The 20,896-nt window shown below is 26.9% G+C and overlaps 1 protein-coding gene across 1 annotated transcript in view; it reads right to left on the minus strand.

The window, feature by feature from the left end:
• Nucleotides 1-5,226: 5,226 nt before the first annotated feature.
• The window catches only part of LOC119604161 (maternal protein pumilio-like), a 99,568-nt gene continuing 83,898 nt past the window's right edge, over nt 5,227-20,896 (minus strand). The window contains exons 6-8 of the mRNA XM_037956637.1: nt 6,794-8,065; nt 6,554-6,722; nt 5,227-6,491 (exon numbers count right to left, since the gene is read on the minus strand). Of these exons, the coding sequence (XP_037812565.1) occupies nt 5,966-6,491; nt 6,554-6,722; nt 6,794-8,065 (1,967 nt within the window). The 3' untranslated portion in view covers nt 5,227-5,965. The remainder of the gene's footprint in view (nt 6,492-6,553; nt 6,723-6,793; nt 8,066-20,896) is intronic.

Genomic DNA, 20,896 nt, shown 5'->3' on the forward strand with positions numbered 1-20,896 from the left:
TATTCAAATTGGATTCGAAAGAAAACGTTTTTTCCGAATCATATAACAGAATAACGTGAGATTCAAGCCTTATTTGTCATTAAACCTTTAAATTCAAAATTGAAAAGTCCACAACGACATAGATTTTATTTAACTTGAAACTTTATTTCAAATAAGAAAACTGGAAAACTGGGGGCACTTTATTGAGAAACTAGTTACAATATGACTCCACAATTAGACAGTACTATTGTACTTTTTGACAACGATAAATATCGCAATTATTTAGAATTATTAGAATTAGATCGATTATTAGTATTAGATCGATTTGAACTGAAAATGGAATTAGATCGATAGTATGAAATACTGCACAGACAACATAATACTTTCTATACCTATGCCTAAATTGTGGCATACGATATCTATCGAAATTTATATTTAGGTTCTATAGAGATTTCGATCGATAACGTAAGCCGAAATTTGGGCTCTGAATATAAAATGTTAACTAGTAGTTAGTATATTAAAGAATAGACAAATCATTTGACTAGTACCTAGTCTTTAACTAGTTAGTATATTAGAGAATATACTAGTATATAGTCCGTAGGCAGGACCATAGATTGGTCAAAAAATTAATCTAGAGACTAGTCCAAGAACTAGTCATTAAACTATTCCATGGACTAATCCATTAACTAGTCAATAGACGAACTATAGACTAATCGAGATACTATAGTACAATGATATAGTTCATAGACTAATCAGTAAACTAGATCGTAGACTCTTCATTAGACTAGCCAATGGACTTGTGAAAGGACCGGTCCATAGACTAGTCAACAGACTCATGAACATTTAAATCAATAGACCACTTGACAGACTAGCCGATACACTAGTTAATAGATTAGACCATAGAGATAGTCATTGCCCATTGACTAGAACATAGACTTGCCAATAGACTAGTCTATAGACTAATCAATAGACCATTTCATGGTCCAATACATAACTAACTAATCAATAGATTGTTCCATGGTCTAATATATTAATTAGTCAATAGATAAGACTAAAGGCTTATCGAGAAACTAGTCCAAAGACCAATCAATAGACTACTCCATAGACCAGTTAGTACATACATATATTAGCAGAAGACTAGTTGGTAGACTAATCAATAGAATAGTCCATAGTCAATAGACTACTAGTTCGTAGACTATTGAATAGATTAGTCCATAAACTTGTGAAAAGTCCCGTTCATAGACTGGTCAACAGACTTATGAACATTTAATCCATAGACCACTTAACAGACTAGCCGATACACTAGTTAATAGACTAGACCAAAGAGATAGTCATTGCCCATTGACTTGAGCATAGAATTGCCAATAGACTAGTCTATAGACTAATCAATAGACCATTCCATGGTCTAATAAATAAACTAGTCCATAGACTTATCAATAGGCTACTGCATGGTCTCATAAATTAACTAATCCATAGACTATTCCATGTTCTAATATATTAATTAGTCAATAGATAAGACTAAAGGCTTATCGAGAAACTAGTCCAAAGACCAATCAATAGACTACTCCATAGACCAGTTAGTCAATCAATAGATAATCAATAGAATAGTCCATAGTCAATAGACTACACAATAGGACGGTCAATAGACTAGACCATTGACTTTTCACTAGACTAGTCAATAGATTAATCCATAGATTAGTTCATATATTAGCAAATGAGTAGTTTATAGAGTAATCAACAAACTAACTCGTATAATATTTAATATATTAGTCAATGTACTAGTGAAAAAGCCAGTCCATAGGCTAGTCAACAGACCAATCAATTGATTTGTCAAAGGACTATTCAATAATTTAGTGCAAAGACCGGTCAATAGAGTAGTCAAAAGACAATAAACTTGTCCAGAGACTTATCAATACATTTGTCCATAGACCAGTCAATAGATTAGCCCATTGATAGGACCATAGACTTGTAAATAGATAAGGCAATAGAGATAGAAAAGCCAAAAAGTAATTTAGTACATTGAATGCCTGCATTCAGCTAAAATTTTCATGAAACCCTATTCTATATATTCACTATATCTGCAATAGAAAAATCATAATAATAATAGAAGCAATACAATTTTGAAATAAGAAGAAAAGCCAAAGAAATTATTGTACGTTTAATTTTCAGTTTAATTTTGTGTAAAATAATTTATAATTAAACAATTTGAATTTACAAACAATATTTTCATTATAATAAAACGACGATTTACAAAATATCTTTTACTTTTTAATTGATACATTTATAATTAATTAATAATACAATTATTAGTTATTTTTATTGTTTATTTATAAGTATGTATAGGTAAAGTTAAAATATATTTAAAAAAACACGAAATAAAAAAGCGCAAAACTTTTTTTTAATTCATTATATTGTTTCATATAAACATTAAAATCAATTATTCAAACAACTTTATTACAATAAAAAATTACAAATTATTTTATTTTATTTAGTTTATTGTAGGACTTAAAACTAAAAACATTAAAACATGAGTGGTAGTTAATAGTACAAAGTAATTTAGTATTTTCAAAATAAACTCAACTAAAACTAAAATGTATTGTAGGCATAGCATTACTAAGGTTAAAATAAATTAACAGTGACTTATACATTTTTTTTTTCTTTAAACAAAATATATATATAAAAAAAAATAATAATTAAATAAAAGCGAGGATTTGCTATATATAGTTGTAATAGTTAGAATAACAGGAGAAAAAGGAGTAGAATAGTATGAACAGAAATATTTTAGTATAAAAACAAAATTACAATTTTACAAAACAGACTTGCAACATATGCTTCTTCTTCTACTTCATTCGGCTTATTACTCGTTTTATGTTTTTTTTTTTTAACAAAATTTATGATTTATGATTTATGATTTTTTACAAAAAATATTACATGAACAAAATATTAACATTGTTTTTTTTTCTAATTACAGATTTACACAGGAGTTTACAGAAACATTATTGTTTTTTTTTTCTCATTAACAAATAAAATGTACAAGGGGTTTTTTGGTACTAAAATTAATTTTAAAATTTAGAGGGAGTATTACTTAAATTGAGGCTTAAATGTTAAATAAATATTAAAGTTTCAGGGGGGAGTGGGGGTGGTTTTGGAAAGAGATTAGTGTGATGCTGGATATCTAAAGAAAAACATTGAATGGTTGTTTAATTGTTAAAAGAGGATGTAGAGGTTATATAAAATAAAATTATTTACTCAAGTATATTTTTTCATATAAGGAACTGAAATTTTTAAATTTTTAACAATTTTTTTTTTTTTAAGAATTAGTTTTAATTTGTGTTCCTTTTATTTGAAATATGCTTGAGGCGTTGGTATGTATTTATGTTTTAAATGTATAGTCACATATTCGATCTTTGTTATTTTCTTTTTGTTTAAAGTGGGGATCATGATCATCATTTTTTTTAATTCTTATTATTTTCTTTGTTATGATTTGTTTGTTTAATTATTTTAATAAAAATTCGCTTAATCGCTCATCATGGTTTAAGTTTGTTTTTTGTTTGTTTAAAAATTCTAATTCTACAGTTTGTTTGTTTTACTAAAATTTATCAGATTATTTATAAGAGATTATACTTTTTTTTTAATAATAATATTTATATATTTATATAGAGTTATGATATCAATGTGTAATTTGTATTTTCTTTTTGTTTTTTTAACTTTTATATAAATGAGTTTTTTTTCTTTATCTTGGTTTATATATATGTATATGTTTATAGTTATGTATGAATATGAATGTGAGTGTGTGTGTGTATAAAAATTTGAAATTTTAATTTTTAATCAATAACAATTTTGTTAGTTTTAGTATAAAATTAAAGGATTTCTTTCAATTTTGTTGTTAAATGTTTTGAAATATTTAAAACAACTTACGAAAATTGTTATATATTTTAAATAAATCTCTTGTGAACATTAATTTCGAAAATTTTAATAAATTTGTTTTATTTATTTACCATATGAGTATTCAAAACTTGTCTTTTTTTTAGACTTTGAGATTTCTCTTGGAATTATAAATCTTGCCGAAGTTTGTAAAAACATTTTGAATTTCTTTTCGAAAAAGACAAGACAAGACATGCATGTATTTGTATATGATTCTATAGCTTATTTTAAACGTTTTCTTATTACAAACCAAATTCGATCCAACTTTAAATTCGAAGAAATGTATTACGATAGTTTAAAAAAAACTTTAACAAAGATATTTTCTTATATTCGCAGTAAATATTTTATAGGATCTTTTGTTTTTCTTTATGAAATTTTCTTTAAAATCATGAAATTTTGTAATTTTAACTTTAACCCTAACAAAATTGTTTTTGACCGATCATTTTCGTTTTCATATCAAAATATATACTTTATGATGCTTTTGTTTTAATGCATTTTTTTTGTTGATTTTAGTTTCTCATCACACCGTTTTTGTTTAATTTAAATCAAACTCTTTTTTTATGTTTGTTTTTTTTTAGTTAATAATAAATTTACGTTAAAAAGTTTAACTTTAAGTTAAAATGACTCTTTTTTTCATCATCATCATCATCATCATCTTCTTTTGCTGCTTCGTTCCATTAAATGTTTTTCTTTCTATAAAGTTTGGTTTTATATACAAAAAAAGTTTACATAAGATTTTCTTGTTTTTTTTTTTCATTACTCATTTTGAAACATTACAAATTTTACATTGAACATAATTTGTTAAATAGTTTTGGTTTTGTTTTTGTTTTTTTCACTTACACTTAAAATTACATTAGTAGTATAAGTAATAGGAGTGTTGGGGGGGGGGGGGGGGTGGTTTATAGGTGAAATAATAAAATCTACATTTACACTTAAAAATTATAAACAAAATAATTAAATAATAAAGTTTTACAATCAATCAGTTTTTCTTAAAAGCAAAAAACAAAAAAAACTACAGTTACTAAAAGTCTCTTAACTAACAATTTAGGAATTATTTTTTATTTTTTTCCAAATTTTCGTTCAAACAATTATTACAAATATTTTCACAAAATTTAAAAAAAAAGTTTAAAAATGTTTTAGTTTTTACTAGCAAGTGGCAGATTAAAGCGAGAGTTTAAGTGGTATTTAATTTAAAACAAAACGTGAGTTTTTTTATAATAAAATTTAAAAATTTTTCGAAATTATTTTAATGGAGAGTTCATACTTTTTCTTCAGAAACATTTTGCAGTATTCTGAAAAGTTTTTTTTTAAAACAATTCTTTATTTATAAAAACTCTCCAAATAATTTTCCTAATTTGGCAAAAAAGCTTTAGTTTTTTTTGTAAATAATTTCTTAAAAAAATCATTAATAACTCTTCGAAACATGCTTTTCTTGTGTTGTTTGCTTTTTTTTAGTCTTAAAAATATAAATATGTAAATATGTATAGTTATGTATTTATAGTATTTAATTATAATTATAATAATAAAAATTACCACTAAACTTAAACAAATTGTGTGTGTTCTCTTGGGTTGATTTCTCTTCATCTTCTTTATTTTTATCATAATTATCAGCAAAATTTAGTTTTTTAAAAAAGTGTTTTTATATTTTTATACAATTTCTTCTTGTTGTTGTGGGGTTTTTTAAAAAAATCACTTATTTTGTTGTTAATTTTTAAACAATTTAAAATCGTAAGTTTGTTTTTTCTGTTTTCTTTTTTTAAACCTTAAAGCGTTGGCTTTTGGTTTGGAGTTTCTTGTTTAGAATTTCCTTTTGTTTTCATATTTATATCATCAATTTGAAGTTTTTTTCTTTTCTTTTTCTTCTTTAACTCTTTAATACGAGTTTTTGATTTGTTTAATTAATTATAATATCTAAATGATTTTTGTTTCAAATAATGTTTGCTGTTGTCTTAAAGTCTAACATTAATTATGTTTATCAAACGTTGCTCTTAACTAAAAGTCTTAAATTAAACGAAAGAAAATTTAGTTTCTATTTTCCAGTGTGTTATGTAAAAAATCCAGCTTACAAAACCCCATTTGTAGTGGGTGGACCAATGGGTCCCAAATTGGTGCTAGTCACTACGGATGTTACCGAATTGCTGACATTGACAGCACTTGTGTCCATAGGTGTGCTTACACTGATGCCATTCTCTAATGATTGCTGCTGCTGGCTGACAGAAGCAGGTGTAACTGCTGTTGCTGTGGCGGTATTTGCTGCTGTGGTAATGGCAGCTGCTGTTGTTATGGTATTGCCCGCTGTTACTGTTATGCCAGCTGTGGTATTAGCCGAGGAGGCCGCTATACCACCTATGCCGACACCCACTACGCCTGGTGTGCTGGTGGCTGTTGTTGTGATGGGATTGGAGGTTTTCATGAAATACTTTTCCAATTTGGCATTAATGTGTTTGCCGTAAGTGTATTTGCGTAGCGCTGCCATATGGGGTCGTATTTTATTCATGAGTTTCTTAAGTTGTGTCGGTTCCGAGACATCGATCATTTTTTGTACCACATAGTTGGCATACTGATCTTTCATCATAACGTGTAAGGCACTGAAAAACGAGAAATTTATTAGTTTTATTTAAAATCATATCAAGAAAAACTAGAAACTTACTTGTCATTAAATGTACAGACTTCATCAATAAGTGCTGTACGCTCAGATCGTGTGGCATGTGTAACACATTTCTCAACAACATTGGAAGCAAATTTGTGTTGTGACAAAACCAATACTTTGCCTCTTACACTATTAATTAAAATTGATTTATCCTCAGGTTTGCCATGTTCTAGAAAAAAAGAAAAAACAAAAATATTATCAAAAACACAATACTTGTTGCAATGCCACAATCTAACTTACCCAATACATGTTGTATAACATAATTGCCATATTGATCCTGTATCAATTGTTCTGTATGCTCGTGTAATTCATCCAATATGGGCTGTGTCTGCTCCGCAGTGCAATGCTCTAGAATGCGTTGTATAACACGACAACCGTAGGGATGAGTACTCAACGAATACACCTGACTCTTGAAGGCATTTATGATGAACTGCAATGCTGAGGGATCAACGCATTCAATGCATTTCTGTACAACATGATTGCCATTCTGATCTTTCACACACTTCAAAACGTTGCCATCCAATTCACGTACAATTTCCTGTTGCTGTTCGGCCGAAATTGATTCTAGGGCTTTTTGTATAACCCGGCAGCCGTACATTTGTAGCGCCAGCTGTAGTACATGACCCTTGACCTGCATGCCCAAAGTGTTTTTCTGTTCGGGAGTGCCGAATTCAAAGAATTTCTGTATGACATAATTGCCAAAGACATCAGTCATGAGACTGTAGGCAGCACCTAGGATTTCATTAAAGACCATTTGCTTTTCAGCTGCGGTAGCACGTTCAAGTTTTTGTTGTATGAAACGGGAGCCATGTTGATCTTGTGAAAACTCGACTATATGATTGGCCAAGTCACGCAACTGTAGATTGGGATAACGTTGGTTGCGGAAATCTTCTAGGAGACGCGAACGACCCGGTTGGGCAGCACCACCAGCAGCCGCGGCTGCTGCTGCAGCTGCGGCGGCGGCCGCTCCTACACTTCCCACACCGGCTGCCACTGTTTGTCTGGTAGCAGCCGCAGCGGCGGCGGCAGCTGCTGCAGCAGCAGCTGCGGCTGGTGTCGTACCCGGTATAGCCAAGTGCTTAGAGAATAATGAACTATTTGAACCAAACATATTGTTGGCAGCTGCTGCCACGGCCGCCGCTTGGGCAGCTGCTGCAGCTGGTGGCAAACCCACAGCCATTTGTTGACGATATTTAGTTTCAGCTCCTGGAGCACGATTATTAATTAGGCACGATTGTGGTGGTGGAGGTGGTGTAATGGCAGCTCCGATGGGACTGGCTGAAGCTGTTGCTCCTAAAGCACCATATGTATTGGTCACTGCACCCGGCCATTTGCCGCGAGCAGCGGCAGCAGCTGCTGCTGCGGCGGCTGCTTGTGCTACTGTGGTCGAAACCGCATTGGCGGCAGCAGCATTACTGTTGGTATAATCCATCGCTGAGGGACTAAAGGCAGAAGTGGTGCGATCAAATGAATCTCGTCTTCCGGTCAATGATGATGTATTCAAAGCAAGACCTAGTCAAGTTGAAGTTGGGAAAAAGAGAAAAAGAATCATAGATTTAAATAGTTGTTAAATTGAACACTATAAATTTAAAAAAAAGTGTAAATAGCATAGCATACTTTTGACCGTTGAAGCAGATTTATAATACACATTTAATTCTTTAATTTTTAATAAATACTTTAAAATATTTTAATTTAATAATTTCCTTTATAAAAGAAAAAATCCTATTAGTCCAAGATAAATCCGGATATATGCAGACATCTAACTATATTTGAAAAGCATACAAATAACAAACAAAGTTTAAATTGCATTTGTGTCTTTTGGGTTTTAACGCACACCAATACTCATTCATTGTCATACAATACTGCAAACATACAATTTAGAATACGAGAAAGAGAGACAAACGGAAAACAAATATTGTTAGAGTAGTGGTGTTTGTGTGTGGCGGTAGTAAGATCCGGAAAAAATCCAATGCACCTGTGAACGGTCACGTTTGAAGAAATTTTATTGTTATATAAAAAAAAAAAGATTTTAAAGCATAGAAATAAACCTCAAACCCACACACATACACACCTATAATATAAACTAACACGTACATAATAAAACTCTCACTCAAACAATGACAAACATTTTAATACAAAAAGACAGACAATGTGAGTGAGAGAGAAGAAGAAAGATGAAGGTAGGATTTTTAATGCAGTCGTAATGTGGCTACATAAAAGGTGGCCTATGGAAAGAAGATGCCAAATGTTGAAAATAGAAAATGGCAAGTATGTATGTGGTATGAGTTTATTTAAGTAGTATTAGCGTACAATTTGTTTAACAACCACGTATTATAATCAAAGAAAAGTAAAATTTAATGTTCTGTTATTCCTTCATGAACTGAACTGAACAGAATAGTTGAAGTATTTTTACAATAAAACTTGGGCGAAAATGTAGTAAGTTACTATGTGTAAGTAATATGACCGTATGTGGGAAGTTTTTTTAACCTTAAAAATATAAAAATAATAAAATTTGGTTGACAGGGAAAAGAAAAGTAGTTTAGCAACCGAATTAGAAAAAAATACAGATAAGCTACTTAATTGACATAAGGTTAAGTAACACAAGAGCCAGAAAGAAGAGAAAGAGAATCAGATTAAATGGAACTCATTTCGTTAAAAACTTAATTACAAAAAAAAAAAAAAAAAAAAAATTAATAAAATAGTTTGAAAATAGAAGAGAGATAATAGAAAACTGATGTTTATTATATGTTAGGTAAAATAAAACATAATAAATTTGATTTTGTAATCTTAAGAGAGCTTTTGAGAAAGGTTAAAAAAAAAATCTAAAAATATACGGGCTTTTAAAAAGAAGCCCGAAAATATGCTATATATTTTAAATTAGTACATGAGTTTTAACCTCCTAAAAGTAGGCAAAAGCCTGCTTAAGCTTTGGACATCTAAAAATATACTAATGCTTTGGTTTAATAAAATTGTTAAATGATTTTTTAGCCCCTAAAAATATGCATTAATTATCAATTCTTTTAAAATGTATATTGTTAACAAACTCCTTAAAATACAGATATTTTTAGGTTTATTTTAGCTTAAATCATTAAAAAATCTGTGAAATATACTACATATTTTAAAACTCCTACAAATATGCTTCATATTTTCAAGACTCCTAAAAGTCTACTTTATTAAAATATTCTTTAATTACCACTCCATTATAACTGTAAAAATTACCATTTATAAAGTTGTCATCATATTATATTAGCTAGCTCCTAAAAGTATACTTTAATTTATAATAATTTAATGTAATTCATATATAAACACATGTTAAATAGTTTCGTTATTATTTTACGTTTTTTTCTTTCTCATTTATTTTTAACAAAACATTTTCACGGCAATTTGTGGCAAAAACACACAAACAAACTACTTTATTATTGGTTAGAGAGCAAAAGTAGAGAAAAAAAATAACAAATACCAACATATGCATAAACAAAACAATTATTGTTAACAATTACCCATGCATGGTAAACAAAACTAAATACTTGTTTAGTTTTAACCAAAAACAGAAATGAAAAAAAAAAAAAAAGAAATCACAATAAAAACAATAATTGTTATAACTGCAACAGCAGCAATTGTAGCAACAATCATTTTAAAATCTACATCCATATTGCAGACAGCATGTTTATGCACAGTAGTACATGTGTTGCATTTCTATCTGTGATAAAATATAATAAAATTTAGAACAATTTAAAATAAAAATTTTCCCGCAACGTTTTTAACCCATTTTTGCAATTTTTATAAAAAGTGAAGCCTATTAGTAGGGGTTATAGTTAACTGTAGATAATTTCATTCTAGTCATTTTATTATTCTTTAGCTGAAACACTGCTATACTTTTTTGAATTATGACAATTTTATAGCCTACTTTTAGATGCCAAATTGGAGATCTGTTAGACTTTGCAAATCAAAAGATTACTTCAATTGTACAAAAACCTTCTATCGCCTCCTATAGGATTAATTTATCTCGCTTTTTTACATTTTTAAAACAAACACGTGAATATGATTTTTTTTAATATATTTTATATAAAAGTTGCCATAATCACATCCCTACAAACACGCAACGTGACTTTTAACACATACAAAGGACACATACCTGTTCACATAACTACATACATACCAAAATATTAATAGTTTCATAAATTTATACAGTAAATGTGCAAAAATACATATAAAAATGTAATGCATTTATAAAATTACCCACACAAAGACAGTTATCAACATACTATAGACATAAACACTAGTGGCAGGAGGAAGTGGAGTATGTTATATGTAACATTGTAGTTGGTTGTTGGTTATTTTTAATGTTTTACCACTAAAAACGTGGCAAAAATATATTTTTTTCTGCACACACACACATTCACACCATAAATATGTATACCCATGTTATGATTGTATTACAATGTGAATTTGTTTGTATTTATGATTATAAAGAGAGATATAGAACAAAAATGTTTGATGATTTTAAATCTTAATCAAGAGAGTCATAAAATGTTAACTGATTTCGTAGTGTTAAAAAAATTTAATGTTTAAAATGTTCATTGGGTAATTGTAGCAATTTAATATAAATTTAATTTGTTTTCATCCTAAAAGTAGGCAATATTTAAGGTTTAATACAGTTTGTATATGATAAGCAGCAGTATTCAGCAGCTAGATGTGTATATAGTGGTGGCCAATTATAATTAATCAATTGTTTTTCGAAACGGGTCCCAGTCGTAACAATTTCAACGAAAATAAAATAATTATAATTAAATTTGAACTGTTTTATGGAATATGTATGTTCCCTAAAGCTTTCTTAGAACTAGTTACGGGGAAGAGGGATGGTTACAAATTCAAACAAAATCTTTTATTAAAGAGCTGATTTCATAACCATCCCACAGAACAATTGTCAACTTCATAACGTCTCCAAAGAACCAGTTCGAAAGGTGGCAGATTGGAACAAAAAATAATGGTTTCAACGCAAACTAGAACATGTAAAGAAAATAATAATGAGTTTTAGAACTAGAATATTTTTAGCATTTTACAGAAAGAAGACTTGTCTTGATCCTAAAATTAGGCAATTTTTACGCCTTTATAGTCATCCCAAAAGTATGCTTTAAATTTACACTTAATACATTTATTGCATATCTTAAGGCATATAATAAAATATTCATAAAAGAAATACTTTATAAAAGCATACACATTAGTATTTTGAAATACTTAAAAGCTTTTCAATCTGGCCACTAGATTTGCCTTGATCCTTAACATAGGCAATTTGTAACGCCTTTAAAGTCTTCCCAAAAAGTAGACTTTAAATTTATACTTAAGAACATGTGTTATATTTGTTAGAACATAATCTTATTTCTTTTGAATTTCTATTAAAACATTCACCTCAAACACACCTCGTATAAACAATTCATAAATAAGCTTTAGTAAAACCAACACGTGCTTAATTTTCATACATGGGAGTAGTTAATTATATCGACTAATTAATTGACGATTTCATTAGCATTAAATTGAAAAAAATTATAATTATTTTTTTTTTCATTAGCATTATTTTGTCTAATGGTAATGGTTTTTAATGAAACGATTTCATTAATAATTATTTAAAAATAAATTTTCATTACCATTATTCAATGGATTTTAAAAATTTTCGAACATTAGTTCGAATTTCGAAATTAATTTCGAATATCCGAACATTATAATGTATTGTCAGTAGGTGAAATAATGTATGCCAAATTTCAGCACATTCGGACTAGAAGAACTAGTTTTAACAGCTTTAAAAATTTTTCGAACACGAGTTCGAATTTTCGAATTTTTTTTTTAGGTTTTATGACACAGAGATTAATTTAAAAACATAAAAAAATTTTCGAAAATAACTTCGAATATTCGAACTTAATTTCGAATATTCGAACATATTATTGTATTGTCATCAGATGTACTTATGACTGAAAAATTTCAGCCAATTTGGGCTACGGGAACTGGTTTTAAAAGCTTTCAAGCCTCGAATCTTCGAAAAATTTTCCTTAATATATTTTTCGACAATTATAAATACTAATTAAATTCGTTTTTGAAAATTCATTATCAAATTCATTACCATTATCAAAAAAAGTTATAATGAAAAAAATATAATTTTCATTAAATGGTACTTAAAATATTTTTCATTACAATTTTTTCTATAAATGGTAATGAAATTTTAATGCTTAATGAAAAATTCCCATGTATGTTAATTTTAATTGCCGTTTATATAAAAATATTTAAACATTTAACAATTACATTTTATTTACCACTTATTTTTATGCAATTTTATATTTAATTGGTTTATTATTTACATTTGGGACAATCACAGTTTCATATTATATTATTGTAAACAGAAATTTTAATTAAAAATATCAATAGCATACTTTAGGGAACTTATATTTGGAAATAAAAAATCATTAATTAATAATAACAAAAAGAAATATACTTAAAGTATGCTACAATTTAAGTCTATTACATAAATCTCTAATATTTTTGCTATTTATAAACGATTAAGAAACAGTCAGCTAAAAAATATTAATATTTTTTAAATGTTATCATTTTATTGCAAACTTTAAACAACTTTATAAACGTTTAAAATTTATATATTCGTTATTATATACGTTCACACATACTATCGTAAGCGAATACTTAAATCCACTTTTAAAAATTTCGTTGACTATGTATTTTTACTAACGAAATTGATCCTCATGAGATATTAAGGCAAATTGTGTGCAAATTTTTTTAAGCCTTTTTGCCAAACTTTTTAGGAATAAATTGCATTAACACCATTGATAAATGGCTTTTTATTTAAGTTAGTATATATAATTGTGGGTATGCATATGATTTAGCTTACTTTAATAACGAATGAAGTCTAAGGAAAAAGGCCTAAGCTTAAAAAATACTCACTATAACCATAATTTAAAATATTTATATTATTTTGCCTACTTTAAGGCAGTTATATATATTAAAATGTAATATATATTCTAAGGCAAATGAATATGAATATTTTTTTAGTTATATTAACTTTTTAATAAAGAATTCCATTGAAATTATTAACTAAAGCGAGCAATAGTTCTTAATATTCTACCAACTAAGTAAGTTTACAACTATTTCAATAGATATGTAGACTTGTACCTATACAAACTTAAGAGTTATATTTAACAAACTATTGAAATCCTAACGTTTGCATATCATTTGTAAGAGAATTTTGTACAAATTATTTACAAAAAAATATAATGTTGCATATTTTGAGGCTTACAGTATATTAGTGTATATCAAACATTACCAGTATGTTTGACTACTATGTGTTTAAGTAAATACCGTAGAGTAAAGTAAAATTTGAACAAAAATTCTTTGGATATCAAGTAATATGTACTGGCATTGCCAAGAATTGCTGTAAAATATTTTAGAAAAATTCCAATACAATTTATTTTTAAATTCTAGGAAAATATTTCGTTTAGTTTTAAATATAATATTAATATTTGTTTAAGTGGTTTATGAAGTTAAGGGAATTAAAATAAAATGTTTAATTAAAGAATTTATTATTTATTAAATGCATAATATAAATACATTTATTGCATATCTTAAGGCAAAAGAATAAAATATTCATAAAAGAAATACTTTATAGAAATCTACAACAAATACATATTAGTATGTATTTTAAAAAGACTTAAAAGCTTGTAAGCTAAATTTTCTTAGAAAGAAATTTACATACACAACCTAAAAATAGGCAATAACTATTGATTTTTTATTCATATTAAGGTTTTATTATAATGGAATTTATTTTCTTTTACATTGTTTAACTTTGTTATTGCTTACTTTAAGTTTTCTAATTTCTGATTCCAAGTTAAGTATTTATCAAACCTACTACGTATATTAAACAAATAAAAACGCTTTAGCAAAACTAACACGTGTTTAATTTATATAGCAATTTGCACAAAAATATTTATATATTAAATAATTGCCTTTTATTGGACATTGTTTTCTCGGTATAGAATTGTATTTAATTGTTTACTCATTTACATTTAGGAAAATGTATTTATAAAAATTGTATTTAAATAATTAATATTTAAAGCATATTTAAAGGGTTACATTGGTAATAAAATGTAATTAATATTTTATATGAAAAAGTAATAAAATAGATTATTTCTAATAGCAATGAATCTATAATAAAGTCTACTTTTAGGATAGGAAATTGCTCCTTTAAAGCTTTATATTCAAATTAATTAACAACTAATGCCTAAAACTTTAGCATATATCAAGGCGCCATGAATGAAAGAATTAAACAAAATTTAATTGAAATTCATAACCATTGCATTTAAGAAAGTGAATTTGTTTTTAATGTTTTTTTGAAGAACAAACTATGCGGGTGGGAGAAAAGAAAATATGTAATTGACAACAACAATAATTGTATCAGTGTCTAACAGCATGTAATACCCGAATGGCCGAAAAGCAGCAGCAAACTTCACATGTACATTTTTTTTCCGATTTTACTAGTTGTAGTCGAAACATAAGGTTAGCAGCAGGTGGGATTTTTAAACAAACAAAACTTAAAAAAAAAAATCTCAAAAAAAAATACACCACCCAAACAAATATACAAAACAAACAATAATTCTGCCAAAAGGGATTTGTAGCAAACGACTAGACGTCTATTTTTGCACAAGAAACAAAACCCAAAAAAATTAACTACCAACATACACTAAGATTCAAAAGAGAGTGTGTGGTAAAGAAGATGAAATGTACACAAAGGATGCAACGAATGAAATATAAAGTAAAAAGAAAAAAAAAAGAAATGAACTGGATGAACATGTTGCAGACATAAACAACAACAATATAAGCTTCATTTGATACAAGCCGTAACATTAGACTACACACACACACATACTCTAAATAAACATACATAGCCATACTCACTTACAAATGTTTATATGAATGTGTATGAGTTAGATAACTCCCCTGTTGAGATTGTAGGTAATCAAGTAGAATATAATATCTCTCCCCCAATGTCTGTATAATACACAACTAAACACAGGTGCAATAACAATACTTTCTCTCTCTCCCCACCACTATTCTACTCTTTTTGTTCAGTCATACTCTTTATGCTTTATTGTGATAATATGAGTGAATACAATAATGCAATTGCACACAACACTTAATAACAACCGAGCATTTGGAGAGCTTTACAAAGTGGAGTAGTACGGGGAAATAAGGCAAAAAAATCTCTATTTCATACAAAACATTTATTTATTTTACCACATTTTTTTCTAACAAAATGTAACAAGTAATTGTTGTTCAAATCTCATATGTGTGTTTAAGGCACAAAAGCAATTTTATTACAGACATAAAATATACACTCATTACTAATACATACTTAAATGCAAACATACTAGCAGATACAGTTGCAATAATACACATGTTTTCTATTCAATTTATTTAACAAAAGGATGTTTTAAAAAGGATATTGTACATAGTAGAGTTTAATCGGCCACAACGAAATTTTTTGTAACGGATTTTTTATGATTTTAATGTAACTATTAGTTAGACTGGTTTAACATCGACATTAGTTAACAAATTTTAAATTGGGAAATACAAAATTAAAAGCCGACTAAGTGGAAAATGTTGCTCCCTCAAATAGTTTAGTATTTATGAGAGTTTTTCCAAGATTACAAAAAGATAATTCTTCATATAAATCATATCAGCAAACTATACCTTTGTTTAGAACTTAGTCTGAAATATTTGTTTAACTTTAAAAAGATAACTTTATTAACTAAATGATAATATCTACTTCTAAAAAGTTTATTTTTACAAAAATGTTTCTAAAGTAATAATAAATTGTAACAAATTTATAACAAATTACAAAAAAACAATAAAGACAATTAAGTAAACTTATTTGGTTAGGAAAATGTTAAATTATGAATTATATTGTCCAATTATATAGTGATGAAGTATACATATCTCTATATAAACTTACACTACTGTATCTTCTCTTATACTATTTCTACAAACTGAGAACATAATGTTATTGGTGTTGTAAAACAAGTTACAATTACAATCATTAATATTTGAGAACATAATTTCTTTGTGTGTGAGTCTGAGTGTGTACAAAAGAGATAATGTTTGATATCCCCACAGTTCGGACTGACTGTACCGATATAAGGTTTCAGAATTTGTTATGCTTCTAATTACTTCTCTCTAGATTACTTGCGCTCATTTAATCGGCGATTAACATCCCTCTGCATTACATGTGAGCACTAAAGAGACAATTGATTACTCCAAGCATTGCAAAGACTACATACATAAGTGATGAATTTTGTAACCAGTACACAGTGCCACAGTTACGTCGTAAATTCTGGTTTAATTTTAGAAGTATAGACTTCATAATAAGAGTTAGAAAACTCGCACCAAAAAGGGGCGGTTATTTTATGTCCACGCCCACTTTGTATGTTAGTGCTAACTTTGGTATTCTAATAACAGACAAATTGAATCAATCCTTATAAGATCGGTATGCTTTAAAGAAGTAGGCGTAGTTATAATAAGGACACGCCTACTTTTTATATAGAAAATTCATGCATGTAAGTGGAACAATGCGAGTCAATTTTACAAATTATTTTTAAATGTATTAAAATGTATACCATAATCTAATATGATTTTTACGATAACCATGCCCACAATATAATATAAAACGTTCTAGATTGAGAAAATGTGGCACTGTGTAGTTAGATATTTTGAAAAAACTACTAACACATGGATGTGATAAAATTTTTTAACTTTCTCAATATTACTTGTGGACAATAAAGTGACAATTGATTTAACTCTAGTTTATAAAGAATACTTTCGTGACAAATTATCAACCAAGTCTAACTAGTTGGGATACATTGGCTCCTTTGAAAAACTGTTGGAATTAAACTTTGTAATTGAGTATGTTTTAATGTACTATTTAGGTAAATGTATTTGTGAGTTTATAAGTAATTTCACAAAAAAAAAAAGAACTTTTGTAGTTTTGATAAAATCTGAAAAAGTTCCTACCACATATCGACTGTAACAAGGTAAAATTATATACTAACTACAAGGACAGCTAAACTTATGTGTCTATGTCTACATTCAACAAAAACAACTAATGTAATAAGAGAGATTTTAAACACACAATTATTTAGAAACAGACACACAATATAAAGCATACATTTAGGCATGAGTCAACTAACTGCATGTTCAATTGCAAATAACAGCATATAATTATAATTAAATATGTAGTTACATACTACTGAAATAGCTGGAGTGGGAGGTAAAGTGTTTAATCATAGTATTATTAAATTAAAAAAAAAAATATTTCTGACTATCCTTAACATTTATAAGACAAATAAATATATAAGTTAATAAACATACATTTATTTTTGTTATAATTAAAGTCAATCTTATAATATTGCTCCTTAGCCATTCTATAGAAATTTAGATGACATTTAGGTTACCAAATATTAAAATACTAAATTTGTTAACGTTCTTAACAAATATCCAACAAAAGATGTTCAAATTAAAGAATATGTAAAATAGTGTTGCATAGTTTTCGGAGCAAAACTATGTAACTATGAGAAAACTTTAACCTATAAAGAATTTAATTTACTATTTTATATACAATATTCGATAAATTTTCTGTTTATGGAAAAATTTTCATAAATTCTCTATCAAAGAAAGTTTGTGATAAAATCTTTTATAACAACAATTTTGGTAAATTCTTTATTTTTTAGAAAACTTTGTGTAGAACTAGTGTTTACCAAGCTCACGAAATAAATGAACAATATTTATGAACATTTTGAGTTATAATAAGCTGTACAAATCTATCATATGATTATATAAAACAAGTCTTATTAGATACTAACTTATATTGCCTACTTTTAGGTGCTATAAATAAAAAGAATTAATTCCTTTAAAAATTGTGTAAATTAAATGTTCACCTACACTTTACATTAAATATCTAGTATATAAACTAAAATACCTTTAATAATAAACTGACATGTTATCTGCTGCTGACATTACATGAGTGTTGTTGTTTTCTACATACTATATATATGAAGTATAATTTCAGTTTCCATTTGATACCTGACTGACAATTACCTGTCTAAGGTAAACACCTTTATGAACATGTGTGTGAAAGAGTTTCATTTGTTTAGTCAGAAAATCGATTTTTATTAAAAAAATACGGAAAAAAACTAAATTATAAAGTATTAAAACAAAAAAATGGAAAAAAAGTAAATATAACAAATTAAACAACTGTAATGTTAAAGAAAAATAATAATAAAGCATACATTAGGGAATTTATTTTATATAAAAACTGAGTAACTAATGTTTTTGGTATATAGTATACAAAAATGTTAATTTCACAATTAATTTACAGCAAATAGTTTTTGTAACAATTAGTAATTAACATTGGTTTTTTTTTCTAACATTTTTTTAAAGGTTTTATAACAATATAATTTATTTTAACCCTAAGGTATGCTTTAGTTTTTTTTTTGTATATAATAACCATTTCCATATATTATTTAGTTTAATAATTAATTATATTATGTAATTGCATATAAAACTAATATAATGTTAAAACAAATTAAATTAATTTGCCATATTGAGTAATTTACTATATATTTAATATTATTATTATTTAAAACAATTTATAAATTTATAAATTTATAAATTAATGAAATGTTTAACACTGTACTAGAGTGTGGTTGCAGCTATTAAATTACTAATACAATTTATTGTTTTTTTTTTAATTTTTGCACATTTTTTTCCATTTAAATAGGTTTTAATTACATGGAATGTAAAATATTTAAACAATTAATAAAATGAATAAAAAAACATTTAAAAAAAATGTGTTTGAAGTTAAAAAAAAAAAAAAAATAAATAAATAAAAAGTCATGGTGATGAATTCAAATAAAAAGTCAATAAAACAATAAGGGCCTTATTCATAATAATTTATCAAAGGTTTATAAAACCAATTTTCATACAAAAGTTGTTTTAAAAACCTGTGATAACTTGTTATGAAAAAGGCAGTAAATCGATAAGTTTTTTTGATATAAATTTTTGCTTTAAAGTATAAAACGCGTGTCGCAAATTAATTAAATATTATATAGCCTATTTTTAGGTTAATGTTAAGGTTTCATTGCTATTCTTTATATATAAAATTCTTTTAAAATCTGCTAATTATATATAAATTTTCCTTATCTATTATACCTTCTTTTGGCTTATCAATATTTAATTGATTTCAACAAAATATAGTATTTTTTTTAAATATATTTATAGAACCTGTTTAAATATCTTCTTTTTTATTAATATTAAATTAATTATTTTTATTGAATATTGTGTATAAGGTCATTTAATTATTTTTTTATTAATAAAAAAACGGCTAATTTGTGGCTTAAAATGTTGTTAAAATAAAATCATTAATAGTGTTTAATATATTCATACAGATGATTTTAATAATAAACAAACATATAAAGCAAAACAGTTGTGAATTTAATTTTTTCTTGTTTATTTTTCTCATGACAACTTCTTTTCGATACAAAAGTTTAATTTATGTTAATTGTATATTTTAGGCCTCATTTAAATTAAAAAAAAAATAATAATAATAAAACGCAGTTTTTCAGGGTTAATACGGGAGGTTACACTTTAAAGCGCAGTCAAAATGTTTATAGTTGATTTTTGGTATAAAGCCAAGTCTATATTGTGTCATATGTTTAAATATAATAAATTTATATAAAATGTTTGATGGTCAAATATTTTAGAATAAATATTGTTTAAATGAAATGCACAATCAAGCACTTAATAATGTACAATATGAATTGTTATATTATTTATAGTTTTATTACAAAATAAAAAATTAAATTTTCATTACAGCTTTGATAAAGTCGACTTTATATTTTCAGATGTCACGCCCACTATTGACAGTTTGCCCATTTTTGTGCTAAATATTTATATTTAGCCAGCATAAACTAGGTAATGGCTTTCAAATCTAATTACTTACCTAACAACATACTTTACAATGAGTACCACTTATCGCCTGGATTACATAGTAGTAGTCTAATAAGATCTTACTAATAATGTATTATATGAATACTTTCTAATTCATTAGTCATCTTGCCAGTGAAGATATAGAAGCAGTATACATTTTTTCATGAGATTTACAATGACTACTTTTTGTAATTACTTATAATCGTTTGTGGTAAGTACTTGCATTAGTAGTTTAACCCCTTACTTGGTAATGAAAGTTTTTACTGGGTATAGTACAGTTATTCATACAAAATTTGAGAACTCTAG

Source organism: Lucilia sericata, unplaced genomic scaffold (assembly GCF_015586225.1).
Source record: "Lucilia sericata isolate MDLA Ls3-8-SP2 unplaced genomic scaffold, ASM1558622v1 Contig000367F_arrow, whole genome shotgun sequence".
In the NCBI taxonomy this organism is placed as follows: domain Eukaryota; kingdom Metazoa; phylum Arthropoda; class Insecta; order Diptera; family Calliphoridae; genus Lucilia; species Lucilia sericata.